At 42.6% G+C, this 20,846-nt stretch overlaps 1 protein-coding gene across 8 annotated transcripts in view; it reads right to left on the bottom strand.

Moving 5' to 3' along the window:
- Nucleotides 1–20,846, bottom strand: part of WIPF2 (WAS/WASL interacting protein family member 2) — a 66,352-nt gene that overhangs the window by 13,113 nt on the left and 32,393 nt on the right. For all 8 annotated transcript variants that reach the window (XM_077853124.1, XM_077853128.1, XM_077853126.1 and 5 more), the window contains 4 exons: nt 13,290–13,421; nt 5,566–5,698; nt 4,728–4,844; nt 3,709–4,365 (listed from right to left, as the gene is read on the bottom strand). In XM_077853124.1, the coding sequence (XP_077709250.1) occupies nt 3,709–4,365; nt 4,728–4,844; nt 5,566–5,698; nt 13,290–13,352 (970 nt within the window). In that variant the 5' untranslated portion in view covers nt 13,353–13,421. The remainder of the gene's footprint in view (nt 1–3,708; nt 4,366–4,727; nt 4,845–5,565; nt 5,699–13,289; nt 13,422–20,846) is intronic.

The raw sequence follows: 20,846 nt of genomic DNA, 5'->3' as shown, positions 1-20,846 counted from the left end.
AGAGGGAGAAGCAGGCTCTTCGCTGGAGCCTGATGCGGGACTTGATCCCAGATCCCAGCCTAAGCCGAAGGCAACCACCCAACTGCTGAGCCACCCAGGCGTCCCTTAAAAAATAATTTTTAACCTAAACTTTATAGAATCAAAGGCTATCATAAGATTGGAATTCTTATGGCTAAAGCCAGGGAGATACACAGTCAGGAATGTACCAGATTACTATATGACTGTCTTAGGTTAGACTGCCAGCTCCTAAAATACAAATCTCTTATGTGCTTCGCCAACCAGCAGCATAGGTTAATGGGCTTTCAGTATGTGCTTCCTGATGAGTTAATTTCTTAATCAATGATCCAAACCTGCAAGGACTGTTTAAAAGCTCAAAGGCTTTGTGGAGGATGTGGCTCAAAGTCCAATGATATAAGAGGCCATGGGAGGCAGAATTCCCAAGTCTAAGGTCCCAGGGAGCTTCACGGTCTCCCTAACTCTCTACTTTCAGTCATGCTATTTTGTAAAAAGATTATACAACCTCTTCTACCTTTTCCAGAGCTCCTTATCTCCTCCTCATCCAGTTTAGGCTCATGGTCCATTGTTACAATCACTCCCTGACCTATACCCTTAGCTTCCCGGCTCCACTCTCCCTTGGTGCCATACATGCCTAAAATAGCTAACCCTGGTTAAATGCCACTACTCAGTACCTGCATACGCACAGCTGAACACACACTGTGCCAATCTCACTCTGAGTGTATGGCTCCTAATCCTGAGTGGGCTTCCGTGCTGCTTCTCCCAGGACACCCCTGCCACTGCCCCCTTTATTCTCCCATACTCCCAGAGCACCACCTCATGCCCTCTCTCTCCTTCCCTCCCCTCACATCAATAGATGTCCTATTTCACCAATAAGAAACAAACTAGAAGGGATCCCTGGGTGGCGCAGAGGTTTGGCGCCTGCCTTTGGCCCGGGGCGTGATCCTGGAGACCCGGGATCGAATCCCACATTGGGCTCCCGGTGTATGGAGCCTGCTTCTCCCTCTGCCTAAGTCTCTGTTTCTCTCTCTCTCTCTCTCTGTGACTATCATAAATAAATTAAAAAAAAAAATTAAAAAAAAAAAAAACAAACTAGAAGAAAATTTGCACATGCTTCTACCATGATGCCCACCTGCCCACTTGCATCTATGCCTATGCACTCTGCCTTCCCTCTTGTTACCATGGAAGAATGATCTATGTTCTTATCTAAGGTCAACCCCTTACCTATGGATCAGATTCCATTCCTTTTAGCCTTCTTGGAGACATTACTTTGACAATTTCCCCATTCTCCTGTATCATTTCATCAGTATCCAAATGGATACGGAAATATCTTCCATCTTGGAGAGGAGGAGTCTCAACCCTCAATTCTCCTCCAGCAAGTATTCTATTTATCTGCACCCCCACTCTCGCTCCCCTGTAAGGAAACTGAGATTTCTACTTTGCTATCTCTAATTCCTTTCCTCCTATTCGTGAGTTCCCAAACACATCCCAGTTAGACTTTCATTCTCATCCTCACCACTTCACTGAAACTACTCAAAAGGGTACCATGTGGGATGCCTGGGTGGCTCAGCGGTTGAATGTGTGTCTTCAGCTCAGAATGTGATCCTCAGTCTGGGGATCAAGTCCCGCATCGGAATGCAGGGAGCCTGCTTCTCCCTCTGCCTATGTCTCTGCCTCTCTAAATAAATTAAATCCTTAAAAAAAAAGGGGGGGGGGAATATCACGTTGTTTGGGGGTCACCCCAAAGGACTCCATATTGCTAAGACCAGTGTCATTCTATTTTCAGTCCTGGACACAGCTGATCACTCCATCTTCGCATCCTTCCAGCATCCTCTTGTTTTCTTCCTTCCTCACCAGGGGCTCTTTCTCAGTTTCCTCTCTTGCTACTCTCCATCTCTCTGACTTCTAATATAAAGGCCTCAACCTCTTCTCTATCTAGACTGACTCCCTAAGTGAGCTCACCCAGCATGTGGTTTTCAGTATCATTCAAATTTGGGGTGCCTCAGTTGGTTAAGCTTCTGCCTTCAGCTCAAGTTGTGATCCCAGGGTCCTAAGACTAAGCCCCGATTTGCTGAGCAGAGAGCCTGCTTCTCCCTCTCCCTCTGCCTGCTGCTCCACCTGCTTGTGCTCACTCTCCCTCCGTCAAATAAATAAATAAAATCCTTAAAAATATGTATCATTCAAATTTCTCTAGCCCAGACCTTTCTCCCGAACTTCAGAATCTCACAGATATCTAAGAGAAAATAATGAATTGGTGTTTGGCTGACAGGCATCTCAAACTTGACTTGTCCAAAAGTGAACACCTGGGCAGCCCCGGTGGCTTAGCGGTTTGGCGCTGCCTTTGGCCCAGGGTGTGATCCTGGAGACCCAGGATCGAGTCCCATGTCGGGCTCCCTGCATGGAGCCTGCTTCTCCCTCTGTCTCTCTCTCTCTCTAATAAATAAATAAATAATCTTAAAAAAAAAAAAAGTGAATACCTGTCTTCTTCCCCCAAACCTGTTGTGGTCCTACCTATCTGCTAGTTTACTCCAACAGCCTCCTAAGCAGTCCCCCTTGTCACCTTTGTCCTCCTGCTGTTTGCATCACACAAGTTTGTCATCATTTTAAAAGCTAAAGCAGAGCTGTCCGGGTGGCTCAGCAGTTTAGCGCCGCCTTCGGCCCAGGGCGTGATCCTGGAGATCCAGGATTGAGTTCCACTTTGGGCTCCCTGCACGAAGCCTGCTTCTCCCTCTACCTGTGCCTCTGCCTCTCTCTCTCTCCCTCTCTCTCTGTGTGTGTGTGTGTGTGTGTCTCTCATTAATAAATAACATCTTTTAAAAAATTAAAAAATTAAAAAGTTAAAAGCTAAAGCAGGGGTGTCTAGGTGGCTCAGGTCATGGCCCCAAGGTCCTGGAATCGAGCCCCACGTCAGGCTTCCTGCTCAGCCTTCTGCCCCTCCTTCTCCTTCTGCCCCTCCACAACGCTCCTCCTTCGGCCCCTCCACAACGCTCATGCTCTAAGTAAATGAATAAAATCTTAAAAAAAAAAAAAAAAAAGATAAAGCAATGTTTCTCCTTTGTTCCAGTGCTCAGCAATTCACCAAGTAAATCCCAGTCTCAACAAAGTCCTACAGTGTTCTCCTGTGGAAATTTAGCTTCCTGAACTCCATGTCCTGCCACAATGGTCTCCCTGCTGTTCTCAGTCTCATGGCCTTTGTATCTGCTGTTCCCAATGCCTGCAATAACTATTCTCTCAGATAACCGGTTAGCTTACTCTGTCACTCTCTGCCAGATTGTTACTTTATCAGTAAAACTTTCCCGACCCCTACCTACTCTCACCCCACTTCTGCAATAAAAAATATTACCACTACCCTCCACCCCATATTCCTATTCCCCTTCTCTGCTTTGTATTTCTGTAAAATATTTACATACCGTGTGTGTGTGTGTGTATATATATATATATATATATATATACACATACATATATATTTTACTAATTTATTTGCTTGACTGTCCAGAGAACAGGACTCTTCTATTGATTGCTATTTCCCTAACAACAGAGTCTGATATAGAAAAAGGCATTCAGTAAACCTGTTGAATGAGTAAGTGAATTCTTTTTCTTTTCAATCGCTAAAAGACAGCTTTGGAGAAAAGGGTAAAAAGACAAACTCAGTTCTCCAAGGGATAGGAAAAAAAAGTGCTTCCAAGTACTTACCTGCCCCCCGACTGGGAGGGTCCCGAGCTGGGGGAGGTGGTCTATTACTCTGTAGTGAGGGAGAGGCTGAGGTGGGTGGAGGAGGCGCTAGGCCTCTGACAGGCCCTGGTGTCTTCCTATGCAAAGAATTGTGTCTCTGGGGCAGCTCTGGGGCTGACTCATTAGTGGGACTGGAGGGTCCATTGGGGACCCCGGGAGGCTGGCGGTAAGGCGGTGGAGGAGGAGCCAGAGACTGGCCACTTGGTCCCGTTCTGATATTCACAGGGGAAGGAGGTGGTTTGACTGGGGGTGGAGCAGGAGGTCCCTCTCGACCAGGGTGCAGCCTTTGTCCAGGTGTAGGTGGCAAGGGTTTCTCTCTGTTGTAGGCTGGGGCTTTGCTGCTGTGCATAGGCAGAGGTGTAGGGGGTGCATTGGCACGCCGCCCTGGGGGTGGTGGAGGAGGGGCAGAGGAGCTGTGCTTCATGCCTGTACTGCTGGTGGTATTAGGTCGAGAGAGGTCCGGTAACGAGGGTCTCTGCATCCTGGGCAGTTCTGGGAGTGAGGCTCGGTTGCTGTCTGTATCATCTTGAGGGCGCCCACCAGCTGTAGATACCGGTGGCCTTGGGGCAGCAGCTCGAGAACTGGGGACTTGCAGGGCTGGCTTACCAGCTAGGTTCTCTACAAATAAAGCAGATAGCACTCGATCAACAGAGTTAGATACACGCTGGTCGGTATCTCTACTTCACTCAGCCTCCTTAGTGTAACCTGCATGGTAGCAGGGTAAATGCCTGTATAATTCTGGGTCTTAATCTGGTTTCAGGCTCAGGGCCCACCAACAAATACTGCTGATAACAAGTTAAACACATTTTTATTTAATCCCTCAGCTTTAGTTTTATTCTGCTCTGTAACTCCTCCCCTGCTCCCACTTCTCCTTCCTCCCACCTCTACAACAACAGTCCTTGACCCTAGAAGACCCACTTGGGACTAGTCAGAAATTAATGCACTTGGGAAATACCCTAAGAAACTTTCTGATCAGATACCTGAAACGTCCTTGGCTCCCACAGGTCGGAGTTTCGGCACTCCCCCTTGGAAGAGACCTCCCTTGGGCTGCAGGGCAGCTGCTCCAGAGCCATAACCACCACTGCTTCCTTTGGGTTCTGGAAAGCATACCATTAGGGTTTTCACTTCACATGCCCAGAGCTGGTGACCAAGTCAATCCTGAGGAGAAATGCCTCCTTTATTTGGGCTTTAATTTGAAAACAAATCAATCTTGCTTTTGACTTTGCATTAAAAAAAAAAAAAAAAATGCAAAGCCTCTCAGCTCCAGTTTCATGTGGAAATAAAACTCTTCACCGTGATGAAAGAGAAAGAACAAAAGAAACAAGGAGCCAAACTTCCCTATTTAGGAAAGGCAGAGGGAAAACCAGGATCAAGACACATTCAGCAAAATTCTCTGGGCTCTCCTCTCCAAGTCTCAGATTATATGGGGGCCTGTGACTTAAGGATCCAGGTGTGAGCAAACTCTCCAGAGGCCTTTCAGAATGGACACTTCTGGGAATTATAAAATTGTTAGCTTCAGCTTGGCAGTTTTTAGTAACATGGTGGTCTCCTCAGAGAATAGCCAAGAATGTGCCCTAGTGAGCACTAGTCACAGAAGATGGAGTCCTACCCAGAGAATGCTTCCCAAAGGTCAAAGAGAAACTTCTAAGGTATTCAAATGAACAGATGCGAAGACAGCCCAAGAGCATTCAAAGAAAACTCTCCTAAAGGACAAAATGTTCCCATTCAAGGCCCAACAATAAAATGACAGGCCAACCAAGTCTCCAAGTCAAATCCTGGAATCCTGGTGGCTCACTAGGAAATAAAGATTAGACTCACTCTCAAGGATGGGAGCACTCCGATCGTTAATGTTGGTCACCTTCTTCAGCTTGGTCCCTTTGCAGATGTCCTGTAAGAGGGCACCTCGATTCCGCTGCTCATCTCTACTCAGCTTGGGCTGCTCTGTGTTTGCCTGGAGGAAGAGGAGAAAATTTAACTATTCATCCTAAATAGTTCCCTGTACCATGAGCTTGGGATAAATACCATAAGCCAAGCTGGTTTCATGAATGCCCCTCCAACCTAATCAGATCCCTGCATCAAATAACAGTTCCAATGTGTACTCTCAGCCTTCCTAGTCCATCTTCTGTTGTGCCTTCTGTGAAGTACAGGTCTCCCTCCTATCAGAAGCTTCTGCAAGGAAGACTTATCAGGGGCGCCTGGAGGGCTTAGTCAGTTAAGTGACTCTTGATTTCGGCTCAGGTCGTGATCTCGGGGTAATGAGATCGAACCCCATGTCAGGCCCTGGGTGTGCAGCCTGCTTGCAATTCTCTCTCTCTCTTAAGAAAGAAAAAAAAGGAGGCCTTAACTAATGCTTGCAGAGTACCTGTGTGCTGGGTTTGTACGTTAGATGCTTTATATGTATGAAAGCAATCATTGAGTCTCTACTATGCCTTAGGCTAAGCATGTTACTTCCAATATCTCATTTATATCTTGAAATATTTTTATGAAATAGGTATTATTATCATTATCCATTTGGAAAGTAAAAATAGCTAAAAAGTTTCCTGAGGCCACGCATCCAGTAAATAGTAAAACAAGAATCCAAAGCAGTTGACTCTAAAATGCCTATCTTGGGATGTGTGGGTGGCTCTGAGGTTGAGCGCCTGCCTTTGGCTCAGGGCGTGATCCTAGAGTCTTGTGATCCTAGAGTCTCTGTGTCTTTCACAAATAATAAAATCTTAAAAAAAAAAAAAAAAGCCTATCTTATCTCAACTAATAGATTTTATTGCTTCCTTATTACTTTATCTTCTAAACAATGTTATAAAATAGACCACATTGGGGCACCTGGGTGGCTCAGTCGGATAGATGTCCAAGTCTTGGTTTTGGTTCAGGTTAAGATCTCGGGGCCATGAGATCGAGCCCCATGGTAGGCTCCGTGGAGTCTGCTTGTCCCTCTCCCCTGCTCCTCTCTCTCCCCTGCTCCTCTCTGCTCGCATGTACTCTCTCTCAAATAAATAAATAAAATTTTAATAAAATAACACAGGCCATATTATTCCCATTCCAGAGATGAAGAAATGAAGTAGTTTAGACAAGTCAATATCACATGGAGAATAAATGCAGAGCTGGTCTGATTATGTCAAAGCCCGTGCCTTTCCTCCTTTCCCTACAGCTGCCCCCCACCCTCCACCTTTTCTTTTCTTTCTTTCTTTTTTTTTTAATACTTTATTTATTTATTCATGAGAGACACATACAGAGAGAGGCAGAGACACAGGCAGAGAGAGAAGCAGGCTCCGTGCAGGGAACTCGATGCAGGACTCAATCCCGGGACTGGAGGATCATGTCCTGGGCCAAAGGCAGACACTCAACCGCTGAGCCATCCAGGTGTCCCCTTTTTTAAAGATTTTGTTTATTTACCTTGCCAGAGACAGAGAGAGTAAAAGTAAGGGGAGAGGCAGGCAGAGGGAGAGGGAGAAGCAGGGTTGGATGCAGGGCTGGATCCCAAGACCCTGAGATCATGACCAGAGCCAAAGGCAGACACTTAACTGACTGGAGCCACCCAGGCATACCCCTACAGTTTTTCCCAACATTGTTATTTCTTCTCAAGTTCTTCACCCTCCACCTACCTCTTAAATGCCTTTCAGAGTCCTATCCTCAGCCTCTATCTAAATCTCCCCAAGCAAGCTCATCCAGTCCCAGGGTATGAATACCACTGAAAAGCCCAAGTATCTCAAATCTTTATATTTCATCACCACTCCTGGCCCTGAACTTCATACCCATATGTGCTAGTGTCTACAGGACATCTCCAAATGAATATCCCACATATACTTAAAATCCAACATGTGGTACCATGTTCCTTACACAATTTTCAAATGTAGAGAGCTTTTTAAAGTAACCACAGTGGAATTTTTGGAAACCACTAAAAAATGATTCTAAAATCTACCTAGAAGATTAAGTATAGGAAAAAACTAAGAAAATGGGACTAGTGGAGCACCTGGGTGGCTCCGTGGTCGAGCATCTGCTTTTGGCTCAGGTCTTGATCCCAGTGTCCTGGGATCGAGTCTTGGATCAGGCTCTCTGCTCAGAGCCTGCTTCTCCCTCTGCCTAGGTCTCTGCCTCTCTCTCGGTGTCTCTTATGAATACGTAAAATCTTAAAAAAAAAAAAAAAAAAAGAAAGAAGAAAAGAAAGAAAAGAAAAGAAAAGAAAAGAAAAGAAAAGAAAAGAAAAGAAAAGAAAAGAAAATGGGACTAGCACCACCAAAAGCTAGGACCAACTACAACAGGAGCACAGGGACTGACAGCTAAAGGAACAAAACAGAAAAGTCCATAAACAAACCTATGTCTGTACAAGAAATAATAAAAGTGAGGGGCACCTGGGTGGCTCAGTCAGTTAAGCATCTGCCTTCAGCTCAGGTTGTGATCCTGGGGTCCTGAGATTGAGCCCCATATCCACCCCCTGCTCAGTGGGGAGTCTGCTTCTCCCTCTCTCTCTGTCCCTCCCCCTTGGCTCATGTTCTCAGGAGCACAGAGCTCTCTTTTTCTCGACTGAATTAAAAAAAAAAACTTAAAAAAAAGGAAAAGAAATAATAAAAGTATATTTTAGCAGTACAGAAAGCACCGATTATGAAATATAAGCTACTAATAGTAACTGGCTAATTTTGGGGGAAAAAAATAATCAAGTTAAATCCCTACCTGATAGCTTATTCTCAAACAAATTCTAGTTGAGTTATAAAATGTAATGTAAAAAAATCCATAGATGTACTATATGAAAAAAAATTGGTAAGGGGAAGGACATGACAACCAAAATACAAGGAAAGACTGAAAGATTTATTTATTATAAATTATTTACTAGGAATATAATAAGCAGATGATAGACTGGAAGGACAAATCACCTGTGACATACAAAGGCATTATCCTAAATCTATACAGCAGTGGGATCCCTGGGTGGCGCAGCGGTTTGGCGCCTGCCTTTGGCCCAGGGCGCGATCCTGGAGACCCGGGATCGAATCCCACGTCGGGCTCCTGGTGCATGGAGCCTGCTTCTCCCTCTGCCTGTGTCTCTGCCTGTGTCTCTGCCTCTCTCTCTCTCTCTCTCTGTGTGTGACTATCATAAATAAATTAAAAAAAAAATTACCCTCTGAGGTAGGTTCTGCTATTATTCCTGTTTTATAGAAGAGAAAGTTAATTCTATTAAATATTTTGTTTTATAATATTTTTACTTGATTGTATCAAACCTTTACTGCTGTGTAATAAGAGCTTAACAATCATTCCCTTCTATATTTATGCCATCAGTGTGCAGGCTCCATGCACCGGGAGCCCGATGTGGGATTCGATCCCAGATCTCCAGGATCGCGCCCTGGGCCAAAGGCAGGCGCCAAACCGCTGCACCACCCAGGGATCCCCTAATTTTGAAAATAAAATAACACTTTTCAAGAGCTTAGCATAGTGCCTGATATATAATAAGAGCTCAATAAGCAGTAGCTAAGGTTGTATTGAAAGAAAAAGAGATACATACATGTAGAACATTTCCAGAATGATATATACTAATACCAATAGAGTCAATTTTGGTAATTAATTAATTGGGTAATAATTCTTTATATTTATGTGCATTTTCTAGTTTTCTTTTAGATTTGATCTATTTATTAGAGAGAGAGAGAGCACAAGCAGGTGGGAGAGAGAATCTTTTTTTTTTTTTTTTAAGATTTTATTTATTTGTTCATGAGAGACAGAGACAGGCAGAGGGAGAAGCAGGCTCCATGCAGGGAGCCCAACGTGGGACTTGACCCCAGGTTTCCAGGATCAGGCCCTGGACTGAAGGTGGCGCTAAACGGCTGAGCCACCCAGGGTGCCCGAGAGAAAGAATCTGAAGCAGACTCCTTGTTGACCACAAAGTCCGATGAGGGACTGGATCCCATGACCATGAGATCATGACCTGAGCCAAAACCAAAAGTCGGACTCCTAAGTGAGCCACCTAGGTGCCCCAAATTTTCTAGTTTTTCTATAATAAATATGTAAAACATATAAATTGTTAACAAAGATTAATTATTAATAGCTTAATATTTTCTATTTTTATTGGCATTCTCTAATTTTTACCAAACTTTTAGTACTGTAAAAAAAAATTTTAATGACATCACTAACCATTTAATGATGTGAGAAGCCATTCACGATGTATTAATAAGAGCAGATTAGAACTCAATATGCATAGCAGTGTGGGGGAGAGGGAGGGAGAAAAAGAAAACAAAAGAAATCAGTAGGTATACAACACACTCCTATTTTAAAAAGTGGGATAAAAGGGAGGAAGGTGGGGAAGGATATACACAAAACTATTATGACTCATTGGATTATGGATAACTGCTCCTTTATGCTTACCCATAGTTCATAAAGCTTTCTTTTTTTAAAAAAAAGTAAATTCTATGCCGACTCTGTGGCTCAAACTCACAACTCTGAGATCAAGAGTCCCATGCTCTACCAAATGAGCCAGCCAGGCACCCCAGCCACAGTTCATCAATTTCTTGAATATCTTACTTTTATAAAGAGAAAAGTATTAAAACACTACTCAATATATCTAAAACTGAGTTCAAAAAAATAATAATAAAAAAAATAAAACTGAGTTCATATCCTCCTCCAGAAACCTGTTTTGCTTTGTAAACAGCACCATCATTCAATTCCCCAAACTAGAGTTGTTTCAACCTCTTCCCTCTTTCTCAGGCTTGTATCAGTCACCAACTCTAAGATTTTACTTTTTAAGTATTTCTCATTGTTATCTCTTCCATCTTCCCAGCTTCAGTGCAAACTCAATTTTCAACTGTAACAGGCTTCTGTCTCCAAGTCTTGACTTCCCTGTCCCCAGTCTCAACCCCAAACCACTGTGTACACTGTGAAGGTGACTCCTGCTGGTGAAAATACACTACCTCCCCATTGCTGCCTGGAGAAAAAAAACAACCCTCAGCCTTTGCCTCTGGCTTCATTTCCTACCAGGCCCCTCAAGCAATGATTCAAACCTGGGTGTGCATTCCCACTAATCAGCACCCTTCCATTCTACTTCCTCAATATCAGGTGCCAGCTCTCCCTCTTCTCTTTCTGGCTAAATAATACTCATCTTTTTAAAAATCTGCAAAAGTATCACCTAGAAGCCTTCTCTGACTGCCTTCACTCCCCCAAGTCAGTATGTGAAGCATGTTTTTCTTGTGGCCTCATTTTTCTCTGCATAGAATGGAATCTGCCTGCTGACTTGCCTATCTCACCCATCGTGCTGGCAAGCTTTGAAGGCAGAAATTGTCTCATTTCTGAGCGATATTACAGATTATTTTTATTTGTTTTTTCTTATCCGCATATTTTCCATTTCTTTTAATTATACAAACAAATCTTTGAGAAAGAGTCAAGCAATATAGAAGTATAGAGTGAAGGGCAGCCCCGGTGGCACAGCGGTTTAGTGCCGCCTGCAGCCCAGGGCATGATCCTGGAGACCCTGGATCGAGTCCCATGTCAGGCTCTCTGCATGGAGCCTGCTTCTGCCTCTGCCTGTGTCTCTGCCTCTCATTCTCTCTCTGTGTCTCTATGAATAAATAAATAAATAAATAATCTTAAAAAAAAAAAAGAAGAAGTATAGAGTGAAGTTATTTGGATTTTCCAAGTCATATGCCTAGCCAAGTCTCTGATACTCAGCCCCCAACAAAATCCTATTGAGTAAATGACTAAGACAGTATGATGCAGGGCAATAATCCAAGAGGTTAGAGAGATCCAAGGATATACTTTGGTCCTTGAATCCCACTATAACCAGAGCAGTTCTGCTTTTATCTACTTCACTTATTGGGCTTTCATTTAAAGTTTCATCCAAATAGGGGGTTCATATATATCCTCAAACAAAATGTCTAAAAACCAGAACTTATGGGAAAAAACAAGTTGGCAGACCTGAACTCTAGTTCTAGTTCTAAAATAAATTAGCTAGGCAAGTTAATTTTCCTCTTTAAAGTAGTACTTATCATCTGTTAAATACCTAACATACACATACACCAACACTTTAGGGCACTATTTCTCATCTGTTAAATAATACACACGCACCCCAAGATATTCATTCCCTTAAGTTCCTTTATAAGGCTTCTAAATTTTACAAAACTGAGATTGAAGTAGAGGCACCTGGTTGGCTCACTCATCCTGCAACTCGATCTCAGGATTGTGAGCTTGAGCCCCACACTGGGTGTAGATATTACTTAAAAATAAAATCTTAGGGCAGCCCCAGTGGCACCGCCTGCAGCCTGGGATGTGATCCTGGAGACCCAGGATCGAGTCCCACATCGGGCTCCCTGCATGGAGCCTGTGTCTCCCTCTCCCTCTGCCTGTGTGTCGCCTCTCTCTGTGTGTCTATGAATAAATAAATAAAATCTTTAAAAAATAAAATAAAAATAAAATAAAATAAAATCTTAGGGGGCAAGGCTGGGTGGCTCAGTGGTTGAGTATCTGTCTTTGGCTCAGGTCGTGATCCTGGGGTCTTGGGATGATCCTGCATCTCCCTCTGCCTATGTCTCTCATGAATAAATAAAATTTAAAATAAAATAGAATCGTAGGGGTGCCTGAGTGGCTCAGTCAGTTAAGCATCTGACTCTTGATTTCGGTTCAGGACATGATCTCTGGGTTGTGAGACTGAACCCCACATTGGGGCTCTGTGCTCACTGTAGAGTCTGCCGAATATTCTCACTCTCCCTCTGCCCCTCCCTCCAACTCTCTCTCGAAATAAATAAATACAATCTTTTTAAAAATGTAAAAATAAAATAAAGTCTTAAAAAACGAGATAAAGCACTCATGCTTTCTTTCTCATGTGACACCAGATATTACAATCCACATATAGTAAAAGTAGTTGCCTCCTTGGTTCAAAAGCCACACTACTTTTTTCCCTACCATTATCAAACCTTTAAGTCTTTTTTTTTTTTAAGATATTATTTATTTATTCATGAGAGACAGAGAGAGAGAGAGAGAGAGAGAGAGAGAGAGAGGCAGACACACAGGCAGATGGAGAAGCAGGCTCCCTGCAAGGAGCCCAATGTAGGACTCGATCCTATACCCTAGGATCATGCCATGAGCCAAAGGCAGATGCTCAACTGCTAAGCCACCCGGGTGTCCCCCTTTGAGTCTTCTTAATAATATTTTTCAGAAACTCCTTTTTTTGATGGGCTGGCAGACCTGATGGACTTCGCTTTAGGATGAACTGCTTTGGAGGAGAAGAAGGAGAGATAAAATAGCAAGAAAACCACTAGGAGTTGCCATCCCTTTTCTCAATGATGCCAGAGAAATGCTGTACTGACCCTTACAGAAAAAATAGTTTTAGGGGCAAAAGACTCGTTCTTACTCTGATGCAACCTGTCCAAATCTTCATTTAGACTGAACCAGGACAAGAAAACAAGACAAGCCATTAAAGTCCTAAGAAGACCTCTCAGAAATCAGAGCTAGTTAATGAAGACAGATTTACTTATTCTCTTTCTACACCATATATCTTCGAGTGCACTATGTCTTACAACAGGAAGCCCTAAGTATTCATTAAGGTTTTGAGGTAGCCAGGTGGAAAGATTACTTACCTGATTAAAAGTGGGAGGTGGAGGAGGACCAGGGGGTGGTGGAGGGGGTGGAGGAATTGGCATCCTTGCCCTGCTCGCAGTTGGCACTGCTTTCTCTCCGTTTTAATTTGCAGCTTTAGGTCACTCATATACCTGCAAATGAAATGGAAATTCAATGAGAATAACTCTGCCATCAGAGACAAAGGGTACCCAGGGGAATTAGGGGACTGGGCATGACACAAGAGAGAAACTAAACACCTCATCCCCCAGTTCCTCTGTGATAGAGTTCAGGGCTTGGTAAACTTTTTTTTTTTTTTTTTGGTAAAAGGCCAGATAAGAAATACTAATACTGGGGGGCCTGGGTGACTGAGTTGGTTAAGCATCCAACTCTGGATTTTGGTTCAGATCATGATCTCAGGGTCATGAGATCAAGCCCCACATCAGGCTCTGCTCTGGGTATGGAGCCTGCTTAAGATTCTCTCTCTCCTTCTGCCCTCTCCCTTCCCCACTTTTTCTATCCCCCTAAATAATAAAAATAATACTATTATTTTAGGCTTTACAGACCACATATGGTCTCTGTCACATTTTATTCTTTGATCTATTTTGACATTTTTTAAATAATAAGCTTTATTTCTTAGAGTAGTTTTAGGTTCACAGTAAAATTGAGCAGTAAAGTACAGAGTACCCATATAGTCCTGTTCCTCCAGCTCCCACACACACAAGCACAGCCCCCTTCACTACATCTTGCAGTTGGACATTTGATACAATTAACATTTCATTACCACCCCAAGTCCATAGTTTACATTAGGGCTTACTCTTGGTGACCTATGTTTTATGTGTTTGGACAAATGCATGACAACTACACATACTGTAACATCATACAAAACAGTTTCACTGCCCTAAAAATCTGTGCTCTGCCTATTTATCCTTCAACCCCCAATCACTGGTCCTTTTTACTGTCTCCATAGTTTTGTCTTTTCCAGAATGTCATATAGTTGGAATGATGTAATATGTAACCTTTTTTGGATTGTTCTTTCAATTAGTAATACACATTTAAGTTTCCTCCATGCCTTTTCATGGCTTGATAGCTCATTTCTTTTTAGTGCTGAATAATATTCCATTATCTGGATGCACAAGTTTATCAACTCACCTACTGAAGGACATCTTGGTTGCCTCCAGGTTTTAACAATTATGAATAAAGATGCTATAAATATTCTGTAGGTTTTCGTGGGGACATAGATTTTGGCTCATTTGAGTAAATACCATTGACTGTGATTGCCAGATCATATGGTAAGAGTTACATTATATAATGAACTGCCAAATTGTCTTCCTAGTGATTATAATCATTTTGCATCCCCACTAGCAGTAAATGAGAGTTCCTGCTGCTCCACATCCTTGCCAATATTTGGTGCTGTGTTTTAGATTTTGGCCATTCTAATGGTGCACAGTAGTGCAATCTCACTGTTTTAATTTTTCAATTCCCTGATGACATATGAAGCTGAACCTTTCTTCATATATTTACTTCCTATCTTTTTTTTTTTTTTTTAAAGATTTTATTTATTTACTAATGACAGACCCACAGAGAGAGAGGGGTCAGAGACACAGGCAGAGGGAGAAGCAGGCTCCATGCAGGGAGCCTAACGTGGGACTCGATCCCGGGTCTCCAGGATCACGCCCTGGGCCAAAGGCAGGCGCCGCCAAACCGCTGAGCCACCCAGGGATCCCCCATATACTTACTTCCCATCTGCATATTTTTTTAGGTGAGGTGTCTGCTTAGGTCTTTCGCACAGTTTTTAATAGGGTTCTTTTCTTATTGTTGATTTTTTTTAAAGATTTTATTTATTTATTCAGGAGAGATGCAGAGAGAGAGAGAGAGAGGCAGAGACATAGGCAGAGGGAGAAGCAGACTCCCTGCAGGGAGCCCGATGTGGGACTCGATCCCAGGACCCCAAGATCATGCCCTGAGCTGAAGGCAGACGCTCAACCACTGAGCCACCCAGGTGCCCCTTATTGTTGAATTTTAAGAATTCTTTGTCTGTTTTGGATAAGTCCTTCATCAGATGGGTCTTTTGCAAATATTTTCTCCCAGTGTGTGGCATGTCTTCTCATTCTCTTGATCTTTACATTCTAAAACTACATTTTTACTTTTTTTTTTAAGATTTTATTTATTTATTCATGAGAGACACAGAGAGAGAGAGAGAGGCAGAGACACAGGCAGAAGGAGATGCAGGCTCCCCACAGGGAGCCCAACGTGGGACTCGATCCCAGATCCCAGGACCACGCCCTGGGCTGAAGGCAGGCGTTCAACCGCTGAGTGACCCAGGCATCCCAACATTTTTACATTTTATTTTTTTTTAATTTTTTTAAAATTTTTATTTATTTATGATAGTCACAGAGAGAGAGAGAGAGAGAGAGAGAGAGGCAGAGACACAGGCAGAGGGAGAAGCAGGTTCCATGCACCGGGAGCCCGACGTGGGATTCAATCCTGGGTCTCCAGGATCGCGCCCTGGGCCAAAGGCAGGTGCCAAACCGCTGCGTCACCCAGGGATCCCCATTTTTACATTTTAAAAATGTAAAAACCAGGGGCAGCCCCGGTGGCGCAGCGGTTTAGTGCCTCCTGCAGCCCGGGGTGTGATCCTGGAGACCCGGGATCAAGCCCCACATCGGGCTTCCTGCATGGAGCCTGCTTCTCCCTCTGCCTGTGTCTCTGCCTCTCTCTCTCTCTCTCTCAATAAATAAATAAATCTTAAAAAAAAAAAAAAAGGTAAAAACCATTCTTAGTCCATGGGCATTATAAAAAAGACCATGGGGACGCCTCGGTGGCTCAGGAATTGAGTGTCTGCCTTCAGCTCAGGGCACGATCCTGGGATCCAGGATCAAATCCCACACTGGGCTCCCTCTGGGAGCCTTCATCTCCTTCTGCCTGTGTCTCTGCCTCTCTATGTGTCTCTCATGAATAAATAAAATCTTAAAAAAAAAAAAAAAAAAGAAAACAGACCATGAACCAGATCTGACTTGTGGGCCATAGTTTACTGATCTCCAGTATCCTTAGAATCTGACAAAAGGAAAGGGCGAATATTCCAAAGGTTCTAAAAAATCAAGAGCCTTTAGAGGCAGGCAGAATTTGATTAGAAACATGACTGTGAAGGTCTTCAAAATCCCAACCCTTTCAATAATGCCACTACAGGCTGGATGCCCAACAGAGCTTTTTGCTCCAATCACAAGAACTGGACAGTACTTGGGCGAGATGGTTCCCATGGGGAATGGTATCCGAGCTCACTTCAAGAATTGAGCAGCTGACCATTCTTCCAGGGAAACACCTTCTGATTTCTGGTTTTAAAGCTAAGTCTAGGGGATCCCTGGTGGCTCAGCGGTTTGGCGCCTGCCTTTGGCCCAGGGCATGGTCCTGGAACCCCGGGATCGAGTCCCATGTCGGGCTCCCGGCATGGAGCCTGCCTCTCCCTCTGCCTGTGTGTCTCTGCCTCTCTCTCTCTACATCTATCATAAATGAATAAAATCTTAAGAGAAAAAAAAAAATAAAGCTAAGTCTAGTTTTTCTTTGCCAGGGATCTAACATACTTGACTTTAAAAATTGATCAAAATAGTAAATCCTCATGATCTATCTATTAGAGGGGGGCGTGCAAATTTAAAATAAAAGGATATAGAGAAAAATAAAAAACCTTCTTCTATTTGAAGTCTCTGGGTTCACTCTGACAGTTACCCCAAAGCATTCTTTTAAAAAGCTAGCAGAGGGGGATCTGGGTAGCTCAGTACCTCAAGCATCTGACTTTGGCTCAGGTAATGATCTCAAGGTCATGGGATCGAGCCCTGTGTTGGGCTCCACACTCAGTAGGGAGTTTGGTTGTCCCTCTCCCTCTGCCCCTTCCCTACTGCTTGTGTGCTTACTCTAATAAATAAAATCCTTAAAAATAAATAAAAAATAAAAAGGTAGCATAAAACAATAGGAAAAAATAATCAAGCTGTATTTCAAAAAATAATAATAATAATCTATTCAGAAACAAACTATTCAACTAATTCCAGTCACTTCAGTTCCTGCCTTTTCTGAGTTTCCAGTTCTACCTATCTTTGCCATTGCCATGACTGAAACTCCTAGAATGACTTGGAAAAGAGATTCAGACAAGTCCCTAATTCTTTTCATAATTCATGGATGATCCAACCTGCATGCTACAAAGTAAAAAATCACCAAGGGAAACCACCTTATGCCTGACAGCAAGCAAGCACTGTTTATAAGGCAAAACAGTAGTCTCTAGCAAGGCAAATCTTTTTCTAAGAAATCTACTGGAAAAGACCACTAATATATTACACAGTTACAAATGCCTTCTTAAAATAGGCTCAATTCAAACTCCTAATTTCAAAATAAATCCATTAAAATAATAATAAAAAAAAAACACCTTCATCAAGTGACAGCCTTTCATACTGACATCCAGCAGTGCTTCTCAACCTTTCTTCTGCCTCTACAAAGACTGCATGCATGACATGCTCCTACAATTGACATTGAATATGCAATGATACACTATGGTAGAGTATCACTGCTTCCTGTTTTACAGGTAAGGACACTAAAGATCCAGAGATGGGTGGAATCTCATGTGTGCACACTACAGAGAAAGACTGATCTAAGGGCAACCACACAAGATCATTCTGGAGTAAACTGCAGAATTAGGACTCAAATTTAGATCTTCTGATCCCCTGCTATTTCACTAATCACCACAAAAAAACATGGGTGATGGAAATTGGTTTGGTTTAGCAATTTCCTACTATTTTTGCCAAATGAAAATTCAACCCACCCCAAATTTCTATTTTATTAATAGAATACAAGCAGCTCTGTTTCCCAAGAGCAGCCCAATGTAAGTAAATTTACATTAATACAACATTCTTTCCCCTGAAAATCCCCAAAAGCTTTATTCAAACCAATTTGATATTGATACAATCACTAATCCAAAGCAGAGGGTCTGCTTTGAGAACTGCTTTTAGTTAAAAATAAGTGAACCTGGGATCCCTGGGTGGCACAGCGGTTTGGCGCTTGCCTTTGGCCCAGGGCGTGATTCTGGACACCCGGGATCAAATCCCACGTCAGGCTCCCGGTGCATGGAGCCTGCTTCTCCCTCTGCCTATGTCTCTGCCTCTCTCTCTCTCTCTGTGACTATCATAAAAAAAAATAAAAATAAAAGTTAAAAAAAAAATAAGTGAACCAAAAACAGTTCATAAAGTTTTATAACAGAATGACAATTTTTTTTCAAGTAGGCCCCATGCCCAGCATGGAGTCCAATGCAGGGCTTGAAGTCACAACCCTGAGATCAAAACCCAAGGTGATATAAAGAAAGGGACACATAACCAAATAAGCCATGCAGGCGCTCCAACAGAATGACAAATTTTAGTGACCAACTACTTTTAATCAAAGGACAAATTCAGGCCTTCTGGGAGCAATCTTTTTTTTTTTCTGGGAGCAATCTTAAAAAACTCTGGGGCACGTGGGTGGTTTCAGCTCGGGTCATGACTCCAGGATCCTGGGACTGAGTCCCATATCAGGCTTCCTGCTTAGTATGGAAGCAGGAAGCCTGATATGATCCCTATGACCCTCCTTCTGTTTGTGCTCTCTCTCACTCTCTTTCTCTCAAATAAATAAAATCTTAAAAAAAAAAAAAAAAAAAAAAACAACACTAAAAACTAACATTTCTTTTTTTTTTTAAAAAACTAACATTTCTGAGGCTAGATCAGTTAAGCATCACCTTCAGCTCAGGTCATGATCTGAAGGTTCTGAGATCAAGTCCCAAGTCAGTTTCCATGCTCTGCAGGGTGTCTGCTTCTCCCTCTGCCCCTCCCTCCACTCGTTCTTTACCCCTTCCCTCATTCTCTTTCAAATACATAAAATCTAAAAAAACAAAACAAAACTAATATTTCTGAGATTTAATCTAAGAAGAAAAAAGAGGGTTCTTTACATAATGTTAAATCTTTCCTTTCTGATCTTTTAAATTAGAACTACAAACCTCACCATCTGTGTTCTTCAGAGACCTTGATTTTCAGAAATATAGTGAGACTGCCTCCAGTTCAACAATAAACCAATTTTCATTCCCTTCTTAAGCCCTTCTACCTTAAAAACCATGACAGAATAAGCTTTTCACATCCTCAGGAGTCAGTTTCTTTGAAGTCAAGATCAGAGAGCATTATTTCAAATCTTCTTGATGTCAAATTTATCACAGAATTCTGAGGTAAGTCTTCATAAAATTCAAGCAATACACTTGTAAAAAGCACTCTCTCCTATTCCTCAGAAGACAAAACCCTATTTTTCTATTCAATTTCCTAATGTTTTGTTCCAAATACATATTCCTACATTTTAAGAGCAGGACACTTCCTGGGTACAAAGATGTTGACCTTTCACATTTGATAAATGAAGAATCCAATTTAGTTGCTGTATTTTTCATATATTTAAAATTATCTCGTAAGTATTCTAGTTACCACTACCATTTCGGGCCTTTATTCAAATGGTATTATTCTCCTATTATAAACTCAAGTTTCAACCCAAGTTATTTTTAAAAGAAAAAATATATTTTTAAAATATTTTATTTATTTATTCATGAGAGACACACAGAGAGAAGCAGACACACAGGCAGAGGCAAAAGCAGGTTCCACGCAGGAAGCCCAAAGCAGTACTTGATCTCGGGACCCTAGAATCATGCCCTGAGCCAAAGGCAGACGCTCAACCACTGAGCCACCAGGGGTCCCAGGAAAAAAAAAACTTTTAATTCTAAATCTTTTTTTTTTTTTAAGATTTTATTTATTTATTTATTTTTATTTTTATTTTTATTTTTTTTATTCATAGAAACACAGAGAGAGAATGAGAGGCAGAGACACAGGCAGAGGGAGAAACAGGCTCCATGCAGAGAGCCTGACGTGGGACTTGATCCAAGATCTCCAGGATCATGCCCTGGGCTACAGGCGGCGCTAGATCGCTGCGCCACCGGGGATGCCCTCTAAATATAAATGCTATCTACTTTTATGCTGAAAGACCATCCTTTCTAAGCTTTGATTACTGAGTAAATTACAGTTTTTGTATTGAAGTACCCAACAAAATCCCATGGGGGAAAAATTGACCTTAAAAAGTACGCTCCCCAGCAGCCCGGGTGGCTCAGAGGTTTAGCGCCGCCTTCAGTCCAGGGCCTGATCCTGCAGACCCAGGATCAAGTCCCACTTCAGGCTCCCTGCATGGAGCCTGCTTCTCCCTCTGCCTGTGTCTCTGTCCCTCTCTCTCTCTCTCTCTGCTCCCTCTGCCTGTGTCTCTGCCTCTCTCTCTCCTCTCTCTCTCTCTCTCTCTCTGTCTCTCATGAATAAGTAAATAAAATCTTAAAAAAGTACGCTCCCTCCCTCAGAAAAGTCTCAAGGGCCTTAGTTCTGTCTTACAAGAAACAGTTATATGGAATATCGATAAGAAAATTCTTTTTAAGTACTCTCTATACTCAACATGGGGCTCAAACTCATGACCCCAAGATCAAGAGTCACATGCTCTACCAACTGAGCCAGCTAAGTACCCCTCCTCTCTCTCCTTTCTTAAATATAAGTTCT

The sequence above is a fragment of the Canis aureus genome, chromosome 16, assembly GCF_053574225.1.
Source record: "Canis aureus isolate CA01 chromosome 16, VMU_Caureus_v.1.0, whole genome shotgun sequence".
NCBI lineage: Eukaryota > Metazoa > Chordata > Mammalia > Carnivora > Canidae > Canis > Canis aureus.
The sequence above is the reverse complement of the archived record's forward strand: the minus strand, read 5'-3'. Positions and strand labels throughout refer to the sequence as shown.